General features: G+C 46.4%; 1 protein-coding gene across 1 annotated transcript in view; it reads left to right on the forward strand.

Moving 5' to 3' along the window:
- The window catches only part of LOC142582698 (ammonium transporter Rh type A-like), a 74,256-nt gene extending 70,698 nt beyond the window's left edge, over positions 1–3,558 (forward strand). The window contains exon 11 of the mRNA XM_075692649.1: positions 2,804–3,558. Within this exon, the coding sequence (XP_075548764.1) occupies positions 2,804–2,872 (69 nt within the window). The 3' untranslated portion in view covers positions 2,873–3,558. The remainder of the gene's footprint in view (positions 1–2,803) is intronic.
- Positions 3,559–19,617: the final 16,059 nt, after the last annotated feature.

Here is a 19,617-nt window from a genome sequence, read left to right on the forward strand (position 1 = left end):
GGCGTAAGCACTTGCATAACACTTGCATGACCAAGGGGGTAATGCATGTGAAGTACCCAGCACTTTTCAGAGAAGTGACTATACATCTGTCTGCGTGGACATTTCTTTGGGCTATAAGCTTACCTTTTTTGTTTGAAAAGTCAATCAGCTCATTTCTGTTTATTCATCCCGTAAATCGGCGTAAGCACTTGCATAACACTTGCATAACCAAGGGGGTAATGCATATGAAGTACCCAGCACTTTTCAGAGAAGTAATTATACATCTGTCTGTGCGGACATTTCATTGGGATACAAGCTTACCTTTTTTGTTTGAAAAGTCAATCAGCTCATTTTTGTTTATTCATCCCGTAAATCGGCGTAAGCACTTGCATAACACTTGCATGACCAAGGGGGGTAATGCATTTGAAGTACCCAACACTTTTCAGAGAAGTGATTATACACCTTTCTGCGTGGACATTTCATTGAGCTATAAGCTTACCTTTTTTGTTTGAAAAGTCAATGAGCTAAATTCTGTTTGTTCATCCCGTAAATCGATGTAATTATTTGTATTACACATGCATGAGCCAGGTGGGTGATGTATGCGGTCGAACCAGCGCTTTTGTGAGAAGTGATCATACACCTGTCAGCGCGGACATCTTATTGGCTTACCTTTTTGTCTGAAAAGTCAATCAGCTCATTTCTGCTTATTCATCCCGTAAATCGATGTAAGCACTTGTATTACACTGCCATGAACCAGGTGGGGGATGTATACGGTCGAACCAGCGCTGTTGTGAGAAGTGATTATTGACCTGTCTGCGTGGACATCTTATTGGCTTACATTTTTTGTCTGAAGATTCAATCAGCTCATTTCTGTTTATTCATCCCGTAAATTGATGTAAGCACTTGCATTTCACTTCTATGAGCCAGGTGGGTGATGTATACGGTCGAACCAGCGCTTTTGAGAGAAGTGATTATACATCTGTATGCGCGGACATCTTATCGGGCTGACCTTTTTTAATCTGAAATGTCAATCAGCTCATTTCTGTTTATTCATCCTGTAAATCGGTGCAAGCATTTCCATTAGCATGGAAAGTGATGTAAACTGTCGAACCAGCGCTTTTGAGAGAAGTGATTACAGCTGTCTGCACCGTCGCTTTCATTGGCTATATATGCTTACGTTTTGTCAGAAAAACTGAATCTACGCACTTCCGTTTATTCAACGCGTAAATCGGCGTGTACTTTTGCCTGTTCGACCAACGCAATCCACAGACAATTCCAGGTTGCGCGGTTCTGCTAGATGTTTTAATTTTTCGCTGATGTCATGGTCTCTCTAGTTTTGCTCGCCAATGCGCATGAACGCTGCTGAGGAAGGACAAGCGCCATTGTCTGAACATTGCCTCCAGCGATATTCTTTGTTCGACCAAAGTTAATCAGTAAACTGGATCAGACAGCTCCTCCCTGACATCAGTCCTTGCCGTAAGCAAGCTCTGGGATCATATCCATAATCGGTCCCTATAAGGGATATTAAAATTAAATTATGGGGTTTTACGGGCCAAAACCACTTTCTGATTATGAGGCACGCCGTAGTGGTGGACTCCGGAAAATTTCGACCGCCTGGGGTTCCTAAACGCGCACCTAAATTTCGCCTCCATCGAAATGCGGCCGCCGTGGCCGGGATTCGACCCCGCGACCTCGTGCTCAGCAGCCCAACATATAGCCACTAAGCAACCACGGCGGGTTATAAGGGATATGCCTTTCAGTGTGTTCTAAACCATGTATAGTATTACTCTAGGCATTGCTAACGTTTTCTGTGCTTCGCCCTTCGGGCAAACGATCTTTTTTTTTTTTTACATCAATGCCGTGTTGTGTTTTGAAAGCACTAAAATACAGCCTGAGACGATACCTTTAATGAACGGGCCGTTGGCAAATCACAGCTTGTATCTGTCATTTCTGACGATGATGATAAATTTCGTGTTTTGTGGCGCAATGTCCAAGTGTGGCCAAAGAGCGCCAAGTTAGAGGGTTATTGCTACGCTCGCGCACAGCTTTCTCTAAAGATGAAGGGTAAGCTACGGAGGCAAAGCGCGCACGAGTCACAGGACGCCTGAAACAAAGTCCCACATTCCCGTTTAGTTTAAGCTGGGAGAGAGAAAAAAAATAAAAATCTATTTGCGAAAGGCAAATAAACAGATATTCTACGGCAGCGTTAAATTTGACTTTAGTTTTGTGTTTCTCTCCCATATTTGGGCAAATGCGAAATAGACGCACGTAGAAGCTATACGCCGACTCCGTATCTGTTCCAGGAGACCAAACGTGGTAGTTAAAAGCACAAGTGCAGAAGCCCCGCAGGTTTACTTTCTTTAATTGAGGTCATAGCGCTGGATTCACACGGACAAGATAGACGACAGGAAGTGCGCTACCTGACTAGCTATCCTGACTATCGATAGGAAGGTTTATAGTGCACGCCCTGTCGTATTTCTTGTCCGTGTGAATCCAGCGCTGACCTCAATAATTGCAACGAACCAACTGGCCCAAAAAATCTGCATTCCTTTCATTGCCACAGAAAGTTGTCTGCGAGTGCAGCTTTTCTGGTAGGCATTGCTTGCTTACTCGATTGATTGATTGATTGATTGATTGATTGATTGATTGATTGATTGATTGATTGATTGATTGATTGATTGATTGATTGATTGATTGATTGATTTTACACTCGGGACGCATGATTGTCCGCTCGTAAGTGCTTACCAGATAAGACTGGCGCGTTCCGAACTGAGCAGAGATCACCGATGCAAATACGTGCCCCACCTTCTTTTCCCACATGCAGGATAGCGCCACGAGAGCTCGGCTGCCGGCACACTTCAACGGCGCCTACGACGCACCGCCAGCCCAATAAATAGACTATACCTCGTGAAGCCGCGGATATACGAGAGAGGCTCCACTTGGAGCCAGTCGTGCGAGGAATGGGCTTCGAACGTACGAAATGTGTTACCAAGGTGCAGGTTGCGGTCCACGACGGTATGGTACTGCAACTCGCTGTAAAAATACGCAAACGCGAAACTCGATCGCACCTATTATGTGTAGTTGTACACGAACACATAAAATGACGTGATGTACAGGAAGACGGGCACTATACCTTTCAACGGAGGCTATATTTTGATAAAGAGGAGTAACGTGTTCTGTTTTTACTGTTATCTCGTAGTTCTTTTTTTTAAGGTCTTCGTATAAGTTAACATCGCTTTTGAGTGTTGTTCTGTACATACACGCTTCAAACATACAAGCGTTTTGAATGCGATGAAACTGTTCGAACAGAGACGCCAGACATATTTTTTTTTTCTTGCATGCGAACAGCCGGAAGTTGCCGCCATGTGTCTTGCCATCATTTCTGTTGTCAATTATTACCTCGCTATGTCATTTGTTACTTCCACCTATATGTCACTAGTGTAATCATTATTCCATCACAAGTAAGCGAATTTAAAGAAAGCGAGCGAAAGGACTTCGACCTGAATGACTATCACTGAGTGTGCAAAAAAACGAAGGCGTCATTGCCAATATATTTGATTAAAATACTTGCTCTGTTTAGTCTTGCTTCGTTTCTCGTCAGATTGATCCTGGTTCTGTGGGGGGTTCCGTCATGTTAACTGGTAACAGCTCTAATAAAAGCTGGCAACTTGTCAAAGCTATGAAAAAAAAGAAGTGTCCGACCCCCCGAATATTCTGCGGCCCTACAAAATTCGCTATTGTCGCAACGATCAGCGTATTGCGTCTTCTCAGATATACCGGGTGTTGAAACTGAAGCATTATGGTTTTCTTAGAATAAGGCAGTGGGAGGCACGTGAAGACCGCCTGTGCAAATAAATTATGCTTCCAGGGGGACACAGAGCCAGATGATAATTACTGCTGTCTGCAGCCCAATTGACAAAAATTGAATAATTTAACTTTTTATTGACTGCAGTAAGTGGGTATGTTTGTATTCAAAAGTTAGAGGCAGTCGCGTTTCCGCACAGTTTCACTTGGAAGAATTCTTCTAGCATGTCTGTGCTCCGAGATATCCGACCCAAAACTTTAATCACCGTTCGCATGATTACCCATGCAAGAGGGTGAGGATCGGCGCAAAGCTACTCCCTGGTGTGACGCGGCTGTTGCGTGTGGCGCTTAGTCTGACAACAGGGCGGAGGCATAGGCAAAGATGATAACTGTTTCCCTTCCCCTCTCGGCTGGCGAAATCAAGATATGACGGTGCCATGTGACGTGCACTTGTTGCTCTTGATTTCAATAAAACTTACAGTACTTGGAAATCAGCAGCCACTTTGTTTGCGTAGCCCACGCAAGGACCACGCCCGCTCGTCTAGTCACCATTACGCATGCGCACTGCCTTCCGGCTTCTCCGCTCGCGCCATTATCTCAGCATGGCAGCTACCGCCATCGTTACAGGCTGCGCTGTCGCATGTTACGACAGCGGTTCCGGGTTCTTCGACTTTTTATTTCGCCAGCCCACAGGGGAAGGGGAACAGTTATCATCTTTGCCTATGCCTCCACCCTGTTGTCAAACTAAACGCCGCACGCAACAGCCGCGTCACATCAGGGACGAGCTATGCGCCGGTCCTCTCTTGCACGCATCATCATGCGAACGACAATTAAAATTTGGAGTCGGATATCTCGGAGCACAGACACGCTAGAAGAATTATCCCAACTGATAGTGCGTATGAACACGACTGCCTCTAACTTTTCGATACAAACATACCCACTTATTGCAGTCAATAAAAAGTTAATTATTCAATTTTAGTTAATTGGGCTGCTGACAGCGATGATTATCATCTCACTTTGTGTCCCCCTGGCCACATAACTTATTTGCACAGGTGGTCTTCGCGTGCCTCCCACTGCCTAGTTTTAAGAAGACCGTAAAGCTTAGTTTTGAACATTCTGTATATATAAAGCTGAGAACTTTCGGCCAGTAACAACGTGGACAATGATCCCCTGTATAGCGAGGGCAGTTTCGATTTTAGAGTATGATAAAAGTATACGAAAAGTGAGTGGTATGTCTAGCCCAGCTTGCTAATAACGGTTCCAATTAAAAACGAGATATCGCTTAGCATCCCTGCGTTGACGTGCGTCCTGCAGGACGTTTAATAAAGTTTATCCAATCCAATCGCTTAGAACAAAAACTTTTCTGTCATTTATAAGCGATAAAAAAGAAGTCGTTGTTGACCTGAAAAACAAGAGATCGGTTGGTAGAGCTTGTTTTTGGCCTTCTAGTTCTCACAAAGGTATAATGAAAAGGGAGAGGAAGATTACAGATGATAACCCAAAAATACGATGCAGCGTGTATCGTGTACGGCATGGTCCACTTTTAAAAAAAGAAAGCTAGATAGTAATAAAACGATAGAACTTGAAGACTTCTGCTTTGATGAGAGAGAAAAAGAGAGGCTGTCAAGAGGCACCAGACTGAAATCTATGCATTAGACATTAGCCTGCATGATTCAGCTGTAATTGGTAGCCGAACAGTAAACACAGACGAACTCGTACCCCAATCCTTGGCGTACGAGCCGTATGGACCCGGACTACAACGGACCATTCAATTGTGCACAGTGTAGTGGACATGTGAACTTGGGACACATGCCGTGGGGGTGCGCGACGCAGGCCTCCTATCTGGAGGACAAGAACAAGTGAGACGACGCTCTTAGAAGCAGCGAGATGTGCAAGACCAACTCTGGGCTGTCCAGAAGGTCCGCAAAGCGGCGAAGAACCTAGGGCTCCCCGTCCCGACATGAGAGGTGCCCTCCTACACCTTCACGATCAGCAAGGTGTCCTTCAGGACCCTTTTCGGAAATAAGGTTTCACCACCACCGCCACAGTAAATGAGCGTCCCCCTTAACAGTGAACCGCACTGCATGCATGCACAAAGTCCAATGTACGATGTGAAGCTTCATGTAAACGTGTGGGTGCACTACGTGCAAGAAGTATACAGCCACTCGCAAAAGTTTACGGGGCACGGTTTTCACGACAAATGCGAATTTCTGATCTGTTAAGGCTTTGAGCATCTAATTTACGGGATCACAGTGTAGTTCGCAAAAGCTACTACGGAACGAAGCTTTTTAATTCGAGGCTACGAGCACAGGCTTCGCGGAAATTCAGGCTGTTTCGCAAATCCCGTGACTCGTAAACTTTCGTGACCAACTGTACATCTGCTCGTAAAGCCCTTGTGCAACCGCATTTCGCACAGCCCCGCGCACACACGAACGTGCAGACGCTGTGCCCGCAACGCGAAGCCGCATTTACATCACAAAAAAACATGTTGGTCGCGTCAGTCAGGTTAATCAGTCAGAGTACGAACTGAACCAACTGCGGCCATGGGGCCTTCCGGCTACACCGATGAGCAAACCGAGATGTACAGGAGACTCTGCTCTAGCATCCACAATATTGGAGTCTATTTCAACTTACGAGGTTACCTACAAAGAAACTTTTTTTTTTTGCCCAGATAAACTTGGTTGCTACAAATAAAGTGCAAGGAACGTTCCTTGCGGAGTTGCAAAGTTCTGCAAGCTCAGTGACTAACTTTACTGCTCTCAACTTGCAGTCAGTTCAATACTCACTGACTCAAACACGTTCTAAAGTGTTCATCTAGTATTAATGTCATGGAAAAGAGAAAATAAAAATAGAGAGCTTTAGAATAGGGGTCTGCAAGCGTATACGTTGTGGCCCCAAGCGCAAGCGGACCCCAATGCTTGCGTCGTTTCATGCGATAAATGAAATGCGATAGAACACCCGCGTTGGGGAAGCTATTGCAGGCTTGAGGCCAATTAGAAAATAACAAATTAGTTATAAAACGCGCTATACGCTCCTATGATGGCGCAAAGCAGTTACGGCAAAATATACAGACGTCCCGAGACCGAGTATACATAGTGGGCATTTCATAGACATTTCGTAGCGCATTTCAGACAGCGCGTCAGGTGACGCACAACTGAATGCAATGCATGATCACCGCATTGTTTTTATTCACGAAGAAATACGGAGTCGGCCTTTCGTGTGGGCGAAACGACGTGCTGCATCGCTTCTGATTCCGCCTCTCATCGACCGGTTTGCAAAAGGCACTGTTCCAGAACACGGCCGACGAAGACCCTCCCATGTTTACAGCGGTCGCTGTAAAATAGAAGGTTACTGTGCACTAAGTACCCACGTAACAGCGGGTATAAGATGTAACGAACTTCAAGTTCACTATAAACCACCTTGCAGCCTTAAGGAGATTTGGAGCACCAAAAACACCCTTTTGACAAACAAATTTGCAAAAATGGTGGTGTTAGTGTGTTTTGATCACTAAAAATTGCTTTTTCGTTTCCGTACAGATGTGTTGTTCACCTAAAAGACCCTTTTGATGCTAAGGGGTGTTATAAGCTGTTAAAGCGACCTGTTCTTTGTACATGTCGCCACCGTGCTCATAATTTGAAGGCACTAGTCGAAAGGCATTCAATAGAGTGCGATTTTATACAACAGGTATTTGTAAATTTTAGGTGCCCATTAGCTGACTATATTAAAACAATCAGTCCATGGATATTCACTGTTTAATTACGAAGAATAAAGTTGCTCCCACTGGCACCACACTGCTCGTCGAAACACCATGTTTACATAAGCCCGTTAGAAGGTTCATTGGTGTAGGCAGCGCGAGCAGTGTTAGTATGCGGACATTCGCTGCGTATGCTTGTTCGGGCTGCTCTGATGTGTAAAGAGTGGGCTTCAATGTGTTGCAACTGTCGCCATATCATAATGTAGATCTGAGGACGAGATAAAAGAACTCCGCCATTTTTCTTTCATGCAGGTTTTAGTGGCTTCTATTGCTCCATGCAATAAGTATACTACGTTTTAGCGGTTCTCAGTGGTGCTGCCTAATGATTATTCAGTGGAATAGCAAGGCGCGACAATGAATATCGATTGCAAGCATGGCTCCTAAGAAATGAATGCAATGGCATGCTTTGCACCCTTTACAGAAAAGGGTGTGATGGGAACTCAAGGCCCCGATTGAGTGGGTTTTTTGGTTTGCGGAAATGTCTTCTTTTTTTTTTTTACTAGGGTGTAAGGTTGCTTTAGTTATAGACACAATAAAACACTTTAAAGGGGGTAAACTGGTTTAGAGTCCGCAATCAAGATAGCCTGTTAACGAGAGACATCACCTGCAGTTTATATTTCCGCTAATCATACCCGGGTATACTATGCTGGACATCCTCAATTTCCGCCATGTTGTCGAATTTGGTAATGGCGGCATTTCGGGCCAATCGGAGAGGCCCACAGCAACCTCCGACTGGCTCACAGCAGTCCAGGAACAGGCTCACAGCAGTCCCCGGTCACCTTCGTCTGCTGAAGTCGTGGAAAGGGAAATGCCTCTGTCTCGTCACCCACACGAGCCCCCCTAGCGCCGGTGACAGGTGAACTGAGCGGTACAGCAATAGTGCTGCGTCGCCGGGTTGGTGGCGCCACCTGGTGCCGTCGGTTTGGGAGGCAGCGTGAACCTCGACGGGCGTGGCGGCAGCGAGGGCGTGCTGTGCTCCGCGCGTCCCTGGCGCGTCGAGAAGATGGGCACGTTGTACTCATCGCCCGAGTGCACGTCCAGCATGCAGATGCCGTTCATGCCATTGGTGCGCGTGAACCGGATGCAAGTCAGCGTCGGACAGCACGGCTGCGTCAGGAAGTGGCACTGCACGTGCGCAGAGGCGGCGAAGGCAGGCAGGGCTCGTGTTACACAACCGCCGCCATCTTGCGCCGTTGCTATACAAAAACGTCGCTACCGCACCGCACTGTAGGAATCGTGTTACAACAAAATGATGTTATTTAGGATGTCCTAGGCTCCCTACAGATGAAAGAAAAGGGGGGGAAAGGAGAGTAGGTCGCCAATATGCGCGCCAAATGGGCATTTTGGGGGCGGGGGGGGGGGGGGTTATGCGCGCACTTGCACTTGCACTAACCTCCATTCACGCTCATTGCACTGATTTCAATACTCACTCGCATTCACACTCCCGTACTCTGAGTCAGTGGCGCTCACTCACTCAAAGCCGACATGGGCTTTAAGTATAATACAAGCTGACAACGTAGAAAAGACAAATTTTGCGCCGACTAAATTATGCCTAAATGTACACAAACGCGTTGTCGAATACGTTCACGAACGTGTTTGTGTACTCTCACAGAACAACACAGTTGTATGTACATGTATCAAATGTGCGTGAGAGTCAGTATCTTATGCATAAGCAGCGGAGAAATACGAGAAGAAGTATACCAGGAATAGATGGCACACGGTCCAAACTTGCGGCGAAATGCATGGTCATTCAACGTGCAGTTTTCTCAGTTCCTTCCGCAAACGGCCTTGTGGAACAGAATTACATGCAGTGTCAATGTAATCCGTGGCAGCCTTTCAGGGCAAACATGTGGAAATTGGTGCCACATTCCAAACGTTTCTGCCATATAGAAATGCTTTTGAGAAATCTCAGTGGCTTACATTTCGCAACTGCAACCAATAATCTCATTACAAATAGTTAATTAACTAATCAGGACGCTAAGAAAGTTATCTCGCAATTTCAGGTGACTCCCACAGAACACTGCGTCGCCGAAAAGAAAAATAAAGACACTCTGCCTTCACTGCACTGTGGTTAAGATTACACCCACGATCCCGCTCCAGTTCAAGTCATTGTTCAAACAGTCTCTCTACATCGTCGCAGCTATGCTGCATGCAGGAACAGCGTCGGCGGCGGTTTGACAGGAAATCCCACCGATGCGGCGTCTTCACCCACGGCATCGCAATACCGAAATGCTGAAGCTTCCTCATAGATCTCGTGTGTCATTTCCTTATGTCAGCGAAGCCGGCGTAGTCCACCGCAGACATACTGAAGACACCATGCACGCGCAAGTGTACACGCTTGTGTACATGCATGCGTGCGTGTTTTCGAGGTTACGGGAACTCTCAACCACACAGGTGTCGCGCGTAAAGTGGTGACATATAGCAAGTATAACCCTGTGAAACACTTATAATATATTTCAATTTAATATGAAGTTGGCCTCGAAATGCCAGACCTCGTGTCGACGTTATCGTAGCGCCATGAAACAGAAAGAACTTGTGGACGTTGTGTAGCAACAGAGCTAGTTACGATCGTGTTTCTAATAAAAAATATAATTATAATAAGCAAGATGGCTGCGCGCGTGTCTTCTGCTTGCACTCGCGTTAGGCAACCCCCGCAACCATCGCGGGAACGGAGCGAAGGAGTGTTTGATGGCGTAACTGGTTGGCAGAAGCAAGTTTTGTAGGAAATTATATTTGGCACTCCAGCTGATGCTTGCTTGTACTTCATCTAGGGTGTAGAAGTACTAGACACTCATATAATGCAAAAAAGTGACAAGTCGAAAATTTTGATTTTGATTTTGCAAGCGATTTCTTTTTAAAAAAACACACTATACGGGGTGATGTCTAAGTTACGTGCAAGTTATGTCCCCCTCTCTGAATAATCCAGCTCAAGGACTCGAAATATATTATCCGAAACAGCCGATTTTTAAAAGTTCCCTAATACTTAAAAATTATCACCCCGTATATAAACGCACACACGAACGTAACATTAATTAATTCAATTCTTCACTACTACAGTGCACCTACGATCTCGCCTTATAAGATATAGTCCACCTGGAGCTTTTGCACAAGCTACCAAAGCCCAGCCGACCGATTCTTTAGCAGCGCGAGCGTGGACTGGCCGGTAACTTGCCAAGTCAGCGACAAGATCAGCAAGAGCAAGATCGCGTTGCTTTGCGCCGTTAGGAGGCCCCTGCTTAAACACACACGCACACATGAGCAATTCATAAATGCATGGGAGTAATCTCCCCTGCTTCTCCTCCTGAGAGAGGCTTAAACACCTTGAGTGAGGGCATGGCAGTACAAGCGTATACCTCGTGTTTAAAGTGTGCTTTGCAAGCTTCTATTTCTTCAATCTTAAAACACTGCTTCCTTACTATGCTTCCTTCCGGCGTGCATTTGTCTTCCGTCCTGGCATGGCCGACCGCTGAGAGGATGACGACTGCCAGGCGCAGCTGCGTGTTCGAAAACGTAGGAGCGCGGTCGGTATCGTTACAGCGGTAATGAAAATGAAATAATAGTGAAGGTCGCCGTTAAATGGGAGAAGGTTAATGTTCCATTGGTCGAAAGCAGCAGGTAAACAATAAATAATAAGAACGAGGTACATTACGATATTCCCTAACGCTAAATTTGATCGCAGCTGTAAATGCATGTTTTCATTTCGCGATATATTGGTTGGCGCGGACAACCTGTTTCGCGCGGCATGTTGCATGCAGAGCGATGTCTGGCGCGACTTCCTCGCTAATTGGGAGATCGCGAGAGGCGGCGCATAGATGACGGGTGGGCGCGGTTCACAGCTCATGCAGCGCTTTGCTTCCATACAGACGACGGCGCGCTACTCTGGCGCCATCTCGTAGCGGTCATCGCCGCAAATCCTGTCTCGCGCGGCACTACGCTTTTCTTCTCACGCTTTCGCCCTACCCTCTTCCTCCGCTTTCCTCCTCGCGCTCTCTTCGCTATTGCGGTCTTTCATCTCCCGCTGCGCACCGCGTTCGCTCTCATCCTTCGCTCGGTTACGAAGGACGACGGCCACGCTCGCCGCGGGAACGGCCGCATAAGAGCTGCGCTTTAAAACGAAGTTCCATGATAGCAACAGGTACACAACGTGATAGTGATCAGCGATCGAATGTTCCGTTCTCTTAAGCTATATTCAAGAAGATCATTTTAGTATGTTACTGTAAGACGATTATGCACCGTGTCCCATAAAGAAGTTGTTAATATCTGCTTAAAGTCTGTAACATTCTCGTGAAAACATTCCCGAGTGCGACGGCGCATGCGCGACTTGCTGCTTGTCGGAAGTTAAAGTCACGTTTGTATACAACTGACAGACAGACAGACAACGGACTTTATTTGATCCTGAGGAGCTACTGTCAGGACCCCTTAACGAGAGGCCGTTGTAACCGCTGGCCGCGCCTAGGTAGAGCACAGAAATCATTTTCACTTGAAAGGCAGAGTAACCCTGTGAAGGGCTGCCTGCACCCGCAAGTTACTGAAGCGCGACCATCCGCAAAATCTTAATTAGCATATTTTAATTTTAATTTGCAGCGGCTTCCTTGGCCGTTATTTGACGCGCTGGATATTCCAGAATTATAAGGCCGCTTGTAGAAGAAAAGCGTGCAAGAATACGATTTTCCTGATACTGTAAATGAAGTTACATGCAACGTCTTACGTGTATATTATCGCACACAACTTTGAGAACCACAGATTCTCCGGTGAGTAATTACACAATTAGACCCTTATTTAACGAATTAGATGCACTTTAGGAAGAGGTATACTTACAAGAATACTCACTAAACAAGAACAGGGTCTCTTTATTTTTTTCGACGACACGATCACACCACCGTGAACGCATTACAGTGTCACAATTATCCCTGCCTTATTATCGCTCCATTAAAAGGATTAACAGCGCTACTTGCGCGCAGCTCACATCACATGACAACAAAGATCGAAAAAGCGAAAGTCGAAGCATAAGCGCATTTTACTTAACGAGAAATTATTTTGTAAAATAATGAGCACCGGCAGGACTCATCAATGATGCTATCAAAACGCGCCTACAACCTAACACGCTTGTAAGCCATAATATGTGAAAATAAAGCTTTATGTACGATCGAGTAATTTAATGGTGTATTACGGGTGTTTTTCCAATGGTTACACCCTGTGGTGAATAACTTAATGTAGACTGCTTAAACGCAAGCACTTTGGAGGACGATACGGTGCGCCTCCCTTCAGAACCTTTATTATAAGATACAGTAACCCAAACATAAAAGAAATCGGTACAGACATAACAGTCAAGCATTTTGGCTATCCCTCCTTGATATTTATCTGCATTAAAACATTTATCTACATATATTGCACAATTACCTATGCCTGTGACATATGTGGATTTATCAATTTATTCCTTGCTTTTTTTTACCGATATTCTTAACGTTTCTTGCTTATCTCGACTGCTGCCCATAATGCTCCCATCCGCTTTGAAACCCAGCGAATTCTGGAAGGCGGACGTTTCGTGCGGGTCTCGCCGAGTGAATATATCTTGAGATTCTATTACGATGTATCGAGTAGTTTCCGGACTTTTACTGTAGCACACACATGCCTCATCCTTTGGCGGATATTTGCTTGCATACGGTTTTGTCTGCAGGCCACCACGGGCCTCAATTAGCAAGCTACTGCCCTTCTAGTTATCATACAGACTTTCCCTCCCGATTCCTTTCTTGCCAGTCTTGTAACCCAGCGTTGTCGTTCATTATTTTTTTTTATTTTTCAGTCTTTTGCATCTAATTTACCGTCTGTTTCGCTCACTTTCATTTCGATGACTCCTGGTTGTTTGCTTAAGACTTTCAATTACCCTGTACTTTGTTTCAAACTTTCTTGACCTCCTCATCTACTCCGTGTCCATGCTTTTGAGGTACACATATGTTAGTGACATTTAGCCAGCCATTTCTTTTTATCCATCTTCCTGAATCTTTCTTCAAAAATTCAAGCATTCATACACACAGACGCTCGAGCGTTGGACATGCGTGCGTGTATGAGGACTCCCTACAGGCCAAAGACAGAGCGAGCGTCACCATAGGGACGTTTCGCACTGAAGTGGGGGCAACGGACGCCACGTTATTGTATGACGTTATTTGTTAGCGTACGTAAAGATTACGTACATAAATTAAAGCACTAAAACCACACAGTCCCAACTGCGTACGGATCATGTGCGATGTTCTTTCTGTACGCAATTTTGCTTGCGAACGCTATTCTAAACCTAATCAATGTCGAATGCGGTCTGCGCGATTTTACCATTGAGGGCGTAAAATCTTTACCGCAGTTGGTTGCGAAAATCGATGACCCAAGGACAGTGGAACTTACACAGAGGAAGCGAACTCGCCCGATAAGACCCCCGGCATTTCCGCTCCATAGCGTTCAATTTCCGACGAACAACACCTATACCGGAGAAGTCATTTCCGGTAATGTTGTGCAGAAAGCCTGGATAGAACCTCACAGACACACTTACCATCTCAACCGCAGCCTCGACGACAGTCGATCCAGAATGGCATAGCAGCACGGGTAACGGTTTAAATAGTAACTGAGCGGCCGTGAAACCAAAGCCTCGTGAAAGGCGATCGAGCGCAGCAATTTATCATTCACATCGGCGGCGCGTTTGATAGGCCGCTTCATCTCTATAGCGCCTGGCAAGTTAAAAAGCCGGCGCAAGAAGGAACTCGTAAACGGCGACCATAACAGTACCAGCACCAATATGCGCACGCAATAATTTTTCAGCCGCGGAACAGCCCGAAAGTTTTCTCTGGTGCGTGACACGGTTAAAAAAAAATGGGGGGGGGGGGGGGGGGGGTTGACGAAAACTATAGTTTTCGTCAGAAGGGCCTCTCCCCTCACGTGACCAGTAAGCAAAAGTGAAGCGGCAAATACTTTTCAACCTAGCCGAGAAAGAGAGAGAGAGAGTGGATATAAAGAAGGCGAGCACGCCATCGAAGTACATATCTGCAAATCGAAAATAACTGATCTTAAAGGTCGCTTCTATATCACGGTATAGTTACACGCACCGCAAAATGCGGGATGCGCGTTTATGACAGCGATTACAAATAGGGACAGTTTCTTTTCTCAAGTCCCGGGCGATTAGGTGCTTTACGTTGAGCAGGCAACTTTCTAGTGTAATGCGAATTCTGATCTTGGTAGGCACGGTGTACGATACGTTTTACAGGGCCGTGAAGATGCGGGATTCAGTAGTACTATTACATCTATAATTGCAATTTGATCTTGTATGGCTTACAGATGACGTAGCGCTAGCATCAGCACAGCTCCTTTCTTTTTTTTTTTTTTCTCATTCCGGGTATACGAAAAATCTTGCAAGTTATAACACAAGCAAGAAGCTAATGTTCACAGTCTAAAAACAATGATCTGACGACTAATCCAATTTGATCTTGGGATGTCAGCTTGACAAATGAAAATTAAAAATATATGTTTAGCCTAAAACTGCGACTAAAATGCCCTGCAAATTCAGGCCTCTCCTGCGCACGGTCCCGTTGAAATTATGTGCTCCTGCACGTCAATCACCGCTTCAAGCAACCGCGTTGATGAACTTGCAGTAGCGTACATTGGGGCACGTATGTTCAGAACCCCAGGCGGTCAAAGTTAATGAAACCGTGCAAAGAGAAGCACTAAATCATTTTACGCAGATAAAGTAATCTTTCAGAGCACAATTTTAATTACTTAATTTCGCGGTAATATGTTTACTGATAGAGATAATGAAGGTCGCCGTTCCATTTCTTGAATCTCGCACCAGAACCACAGGGCCAGTGCGTCACCAAACGCAGCCGATTTCATGTTTTTTCTTTCCCCCGTATTCTGGACCATTGTGGTTCAGTAAATGCCTCCGCAGCTAGCCAAGGTCAGTCCCTGGCTGCTTGCGAGCACAATGACGGCCATCCTTACCAATAAAGCATTTACCTATTACAGATCCTATTCAGACGGCATCAAAATCAATGGCGTCACTGACAGTTGGAGCGGGAACACCAAAGAGGCGTCGCCACGCATGTTTTCTTCTGGCGGCTGTTCTGGCGATACCTCGACTCACGGCAAGAGTTTAAAAAATGTTCAAAATTGAATTCCGGGGTTTTACGAGCCAGAAACACGATTTGATAATGAAGCATAATGAAGTTTTGACCGATTCTGTGTAACGCGCACCCACTGCATTGGTACACAAGCATGCTTGCATTCCTCCCCCTTCGAAATGCGGCCGCCGCGGCAGGGATCGAACCAGCGACCTCGAGCTTAGCAGCGCCACATCGTATATATATGTAGCTACTGGGCAGGCGTCGCCATTTTTTGTGTTTTAAGAAGGCGATCGATTTAGTAACAGAGCTCAAGTTTTTTTCTTTAGGTGCCTTTCAACAGAGCCAGACTACGCCCTTCGAGGCTGCGATGCGGTATTGTGGCACCATTTAGAGTACGAATCTTCGCCTCTTTATTTCTTTCTTTTTTTTTTTGCGTAGGCTTATGACGCACATGGGCCTTCAGACAGTAAGTATCAGGAATCAGTACGTTGAGCAAAATGAGATTGAGGGGGGTGAGGCGAAGGATCTTGAGATGCTACTAATCTGTTACCCACCTTCACTCTAAGTCTGCACCCTTTGGGGTTTATCTTGTCCAACAACGATAACTGCCTTCTATCTTGCGCGCCTTTCCTTTCTTTAAAGGGGCCTTGAACCACTTTTTATCGATGTGGAGAAAGGCATTTGAAGTGGAAATAGGCTATTTCAGAAATACTTTGTCACAAAAAGTACTTCAATGCGTTCAGTAGAAGCGGAGTTAATGGCAATCAAACTTGGCGTCTGCTGTGTTCCCGTTCCTACTTCAATGCCTTGAACTGCGAAGGCTACGGCGCAGTGGGGCGTGCCCTCATTTAGAAGGCGGGGCGCCTTCTAAATGTCACCAAGGCGCGCAGTTCAAATTTCCGCCTTTGGTGCCTACCACGCGCTAAACATAAGCCAAACGCGGATGTCCGCGGCCGCGGTATCTGCGCCATGTAGGAGACTGCAGCTTGATGTCAGCTATCGGCCAACAGCAGCCGTCTTAGGGAATGACAAAATGAAGCGTCCGATGACGAAATAAATTGTACTGAAGAGAGTGAGGACAGAGCCTTCTGTTGAAAAGAGCGTTTGAGAGAAAGGTGAAAGACACAGCCGCCATTGCTGCGGCTGCGTCTGCTGTGGCGGGAAAACATGGGTATGCGCGCCGCGGTAAGAACCGGATTGTGCATTGCAGAGGTATATCGTTGCAACACCAACAAATGTGGGAAAAGTGGCAGGACCATGCATCGCGCGCACGGCTGAATAAGCCGAGTACGAGGGGAGGCGTCGACAGCAGAGACGCGACTACAACCAACTACAAGGTGCCCGCGCGAAAGCGTAGAATGCGGCCAGTGACTTTGCCTCCGAAGAACGCCAGTGAGAGCAGATGCGAGTCAAATCGTCGGCGTCGAGCGCAAGCTACCGATAAAGATCGTGCAATGGAGGCCGCTCGTAAGCGTCAAGCTAAGTCGTTTGAGTACGCGTCCAAGCGGCAAAAGCGTGAGTTACCACCGCCAAGCTTCACCGGGGCGAATTCTAAATTCAATACCGTTTCTGGACGCGGAGTTTGTCCATAGTTGCTCGATCTGCGATCAAAAGCTTCGCCGGCTAATCCGCCACCATATGAAAGTTCGCCCGGAAAAAAAAATTTTTTTTTTTTTTAACGCTGGTCATATACGAGCGCGAGCACTCGCTGCCGCCAGAAAATAGAGGTTGTCCCCGTTGTCCCGTTGCCTAAGCAACTCGCACGCGTCGGGTTGGAAGGTACTGAATACAGACAGCAACCCACGGAAGAAACCTCAGTACGATCCTGACTCGGCCCACCGTGGAGCTAATGCAGCCGCTGGTCCACGCGATGCCACTTTAGATGGTGCGGTGAAACTGCGCTTGAGGGCGTAGTTCCGTTTTTGAAAGTTATTTGAAATCGCGAGCAACCCTTTGGCGCATAGTGGCGCAGATTTCGCATTTTGCTGAAATTCAGCAGGGTGTACCAGAGTTCGCCTCTAGGTGCAGTTGGCGCAGCGGCAGAGTCACTGCAAGCAAAATTAAGTCGTTCATAAGCCTTACCACTTCAACGTACTGCTGTTGACAAGCATGCGATAACTGCATGCATGAAACATGCGAATTTCCAGAATACATACGAAGTGTCTTCGTATGTATTCCCGGACGGACCAGTCCGGGTTCCAGCTTTGATGTCCCTGTTGCCGCTTCGGTGTCGTGGAGGCGCCGCCAATAATGCGAAATAATGACACGTTGTTCCAATTAGTAGAAAAGACGATTGAATAAATATGATTACGTCCAGCCGCCAACTTGCGACGCGAAGTTCGGCCCTACCGCGCTCCGCGACTTGTGCCGGCACGCCTAGGGGAAAACGCATGCACCACGGGCTAAGAAACGAAGTCCTCCGTAGTGCCTCGGCAGAATCGTATATTCAAGGAGCAAAGTCCCCACAATTCCTCTCTCGCACCCGCACTTACTCGCGCATGCGCGCAAACGTCCGTCGTCTGCGGAAGTGGCACGCCCCGCTGTACCTAGTAGCAATTGTAAATACCCCGCCCGCGCCATCACAATAGAGAGTTTTAGAATAGGGGCCCCAAACGTTTTGGGGTCCCAAAGAAATAGCGTCGAAGCCACTGCGCATGCGCGAGACGCGAACTGCGTTTGGGTTTTGCGTTGGGAACGCTATTTCACCGATTTAGCGGGAGCTCAAATAGCGTTCCCAAAAGCTTTGCGTCAACAAACATGGCGGCACCCATCGAAGCGACGGCTCTAACCTAGCACCAAACTGGGTTCGATTCGCGGTAACGCGTGAAGTTCGCAAGCTAGGAGAAGTGACTGCGGTTATCACTTTCTCTCAACTAGCGTGTTATGAAGATTGATTCATTAGACGCCGCTGATTCCGAATTCGAGTGTGGATTTTACGGCTCGTAGGCCTAACACGGCTAAGCTTGGCTGGTGAAGGCACGTAAAGTTGGTTTTGTTGCTCAAAACTAAGCACAACTAATTGTTTGCTGCTTGAAGAATAACCTCTATATTGTAATTAAACGCGAGTACACGCAAGTCAAAATTACTATTCACATCATAAAATGGTATATTTTATTTATTTTTAATCGTTTTTCTTAGACGCCGTAGTGGCGCTGTCAGCGCAAGACGCTATCCGCAAACGCAAAGCCCTATTCTAAAACTCTTCACTCCTGCGTGCCCCAACGCTAACACCTGCAAAGCTCTTTGGGGCCCCAAAATATTGGGGCCCCTATTCTAAAACTCTCTAATAATGCAATCGCAGCAGTGGATGCTGGCAGTGCAATGAGCTATTTCCCATTGAAGAATGCATACAGGCTTGTGCAGAGAAAAGCAAAACGCAAAAGGGGGGAGCAGGAAAGCAGATGCATGCTATAGATAGCGAAGCTGTGCAGAGGAAGCAACTTGGAAAGATTGTACAATACGGAGGTCAGCTTGGCTGCCAACTCACCCCAAATGCATTTGAGACTGGGAGGTGCCAAACCACGACAAATCAACTCAGCTGATAAGAAATTATCTGCAAATGCTCTTCAGCATTACAAACGCAGGCTGCTACAGTAGTACTCAGCTACTTAAGATTTTGCACTGCTATGCACAAGCTTTAATAAGCGAAATTACTATCAGGCCGCACAAGACAAATGATTGTGGCTGCATACATTTACACAATCATTAAACTCAGTCAAAAGAACAATGCCCACTTCAGTGAGAGATAAGATCAATATCCTTGCAGGAACAGGATTGTCCTATCTGAACCCTGTCCTATCCTAAGTGCTACCAATGTGCAAAAAGCAATCAAATCAACTACAGAACCCACAGAGCTACGAACACATCCCTACAAGCCATACAAGCAACAAAAATGCACAGCTGCATGGCCTGAGGCTGTCATGAGGCCCCCAGATGACACAGCATTCATTACAATGCCACAGAAGAAAAAAGCAGCAGCAC

This window comes from Dermacentor variabilis, chromosome 5 (assembly GCF_050947875.1).
Source record: "Dermacentor variabilis isolate Ectoservices chromosome 5, ASM5094787v1, whole genome shotgun sequence".
Classification (NCBI taxonomy): domain Eukaryota; kingdom Metazoa; phylum Arthropoda; class Arachnida; order Ixodida; family Ixodidae; genus Dermacentor; species Dermacentor variabilis.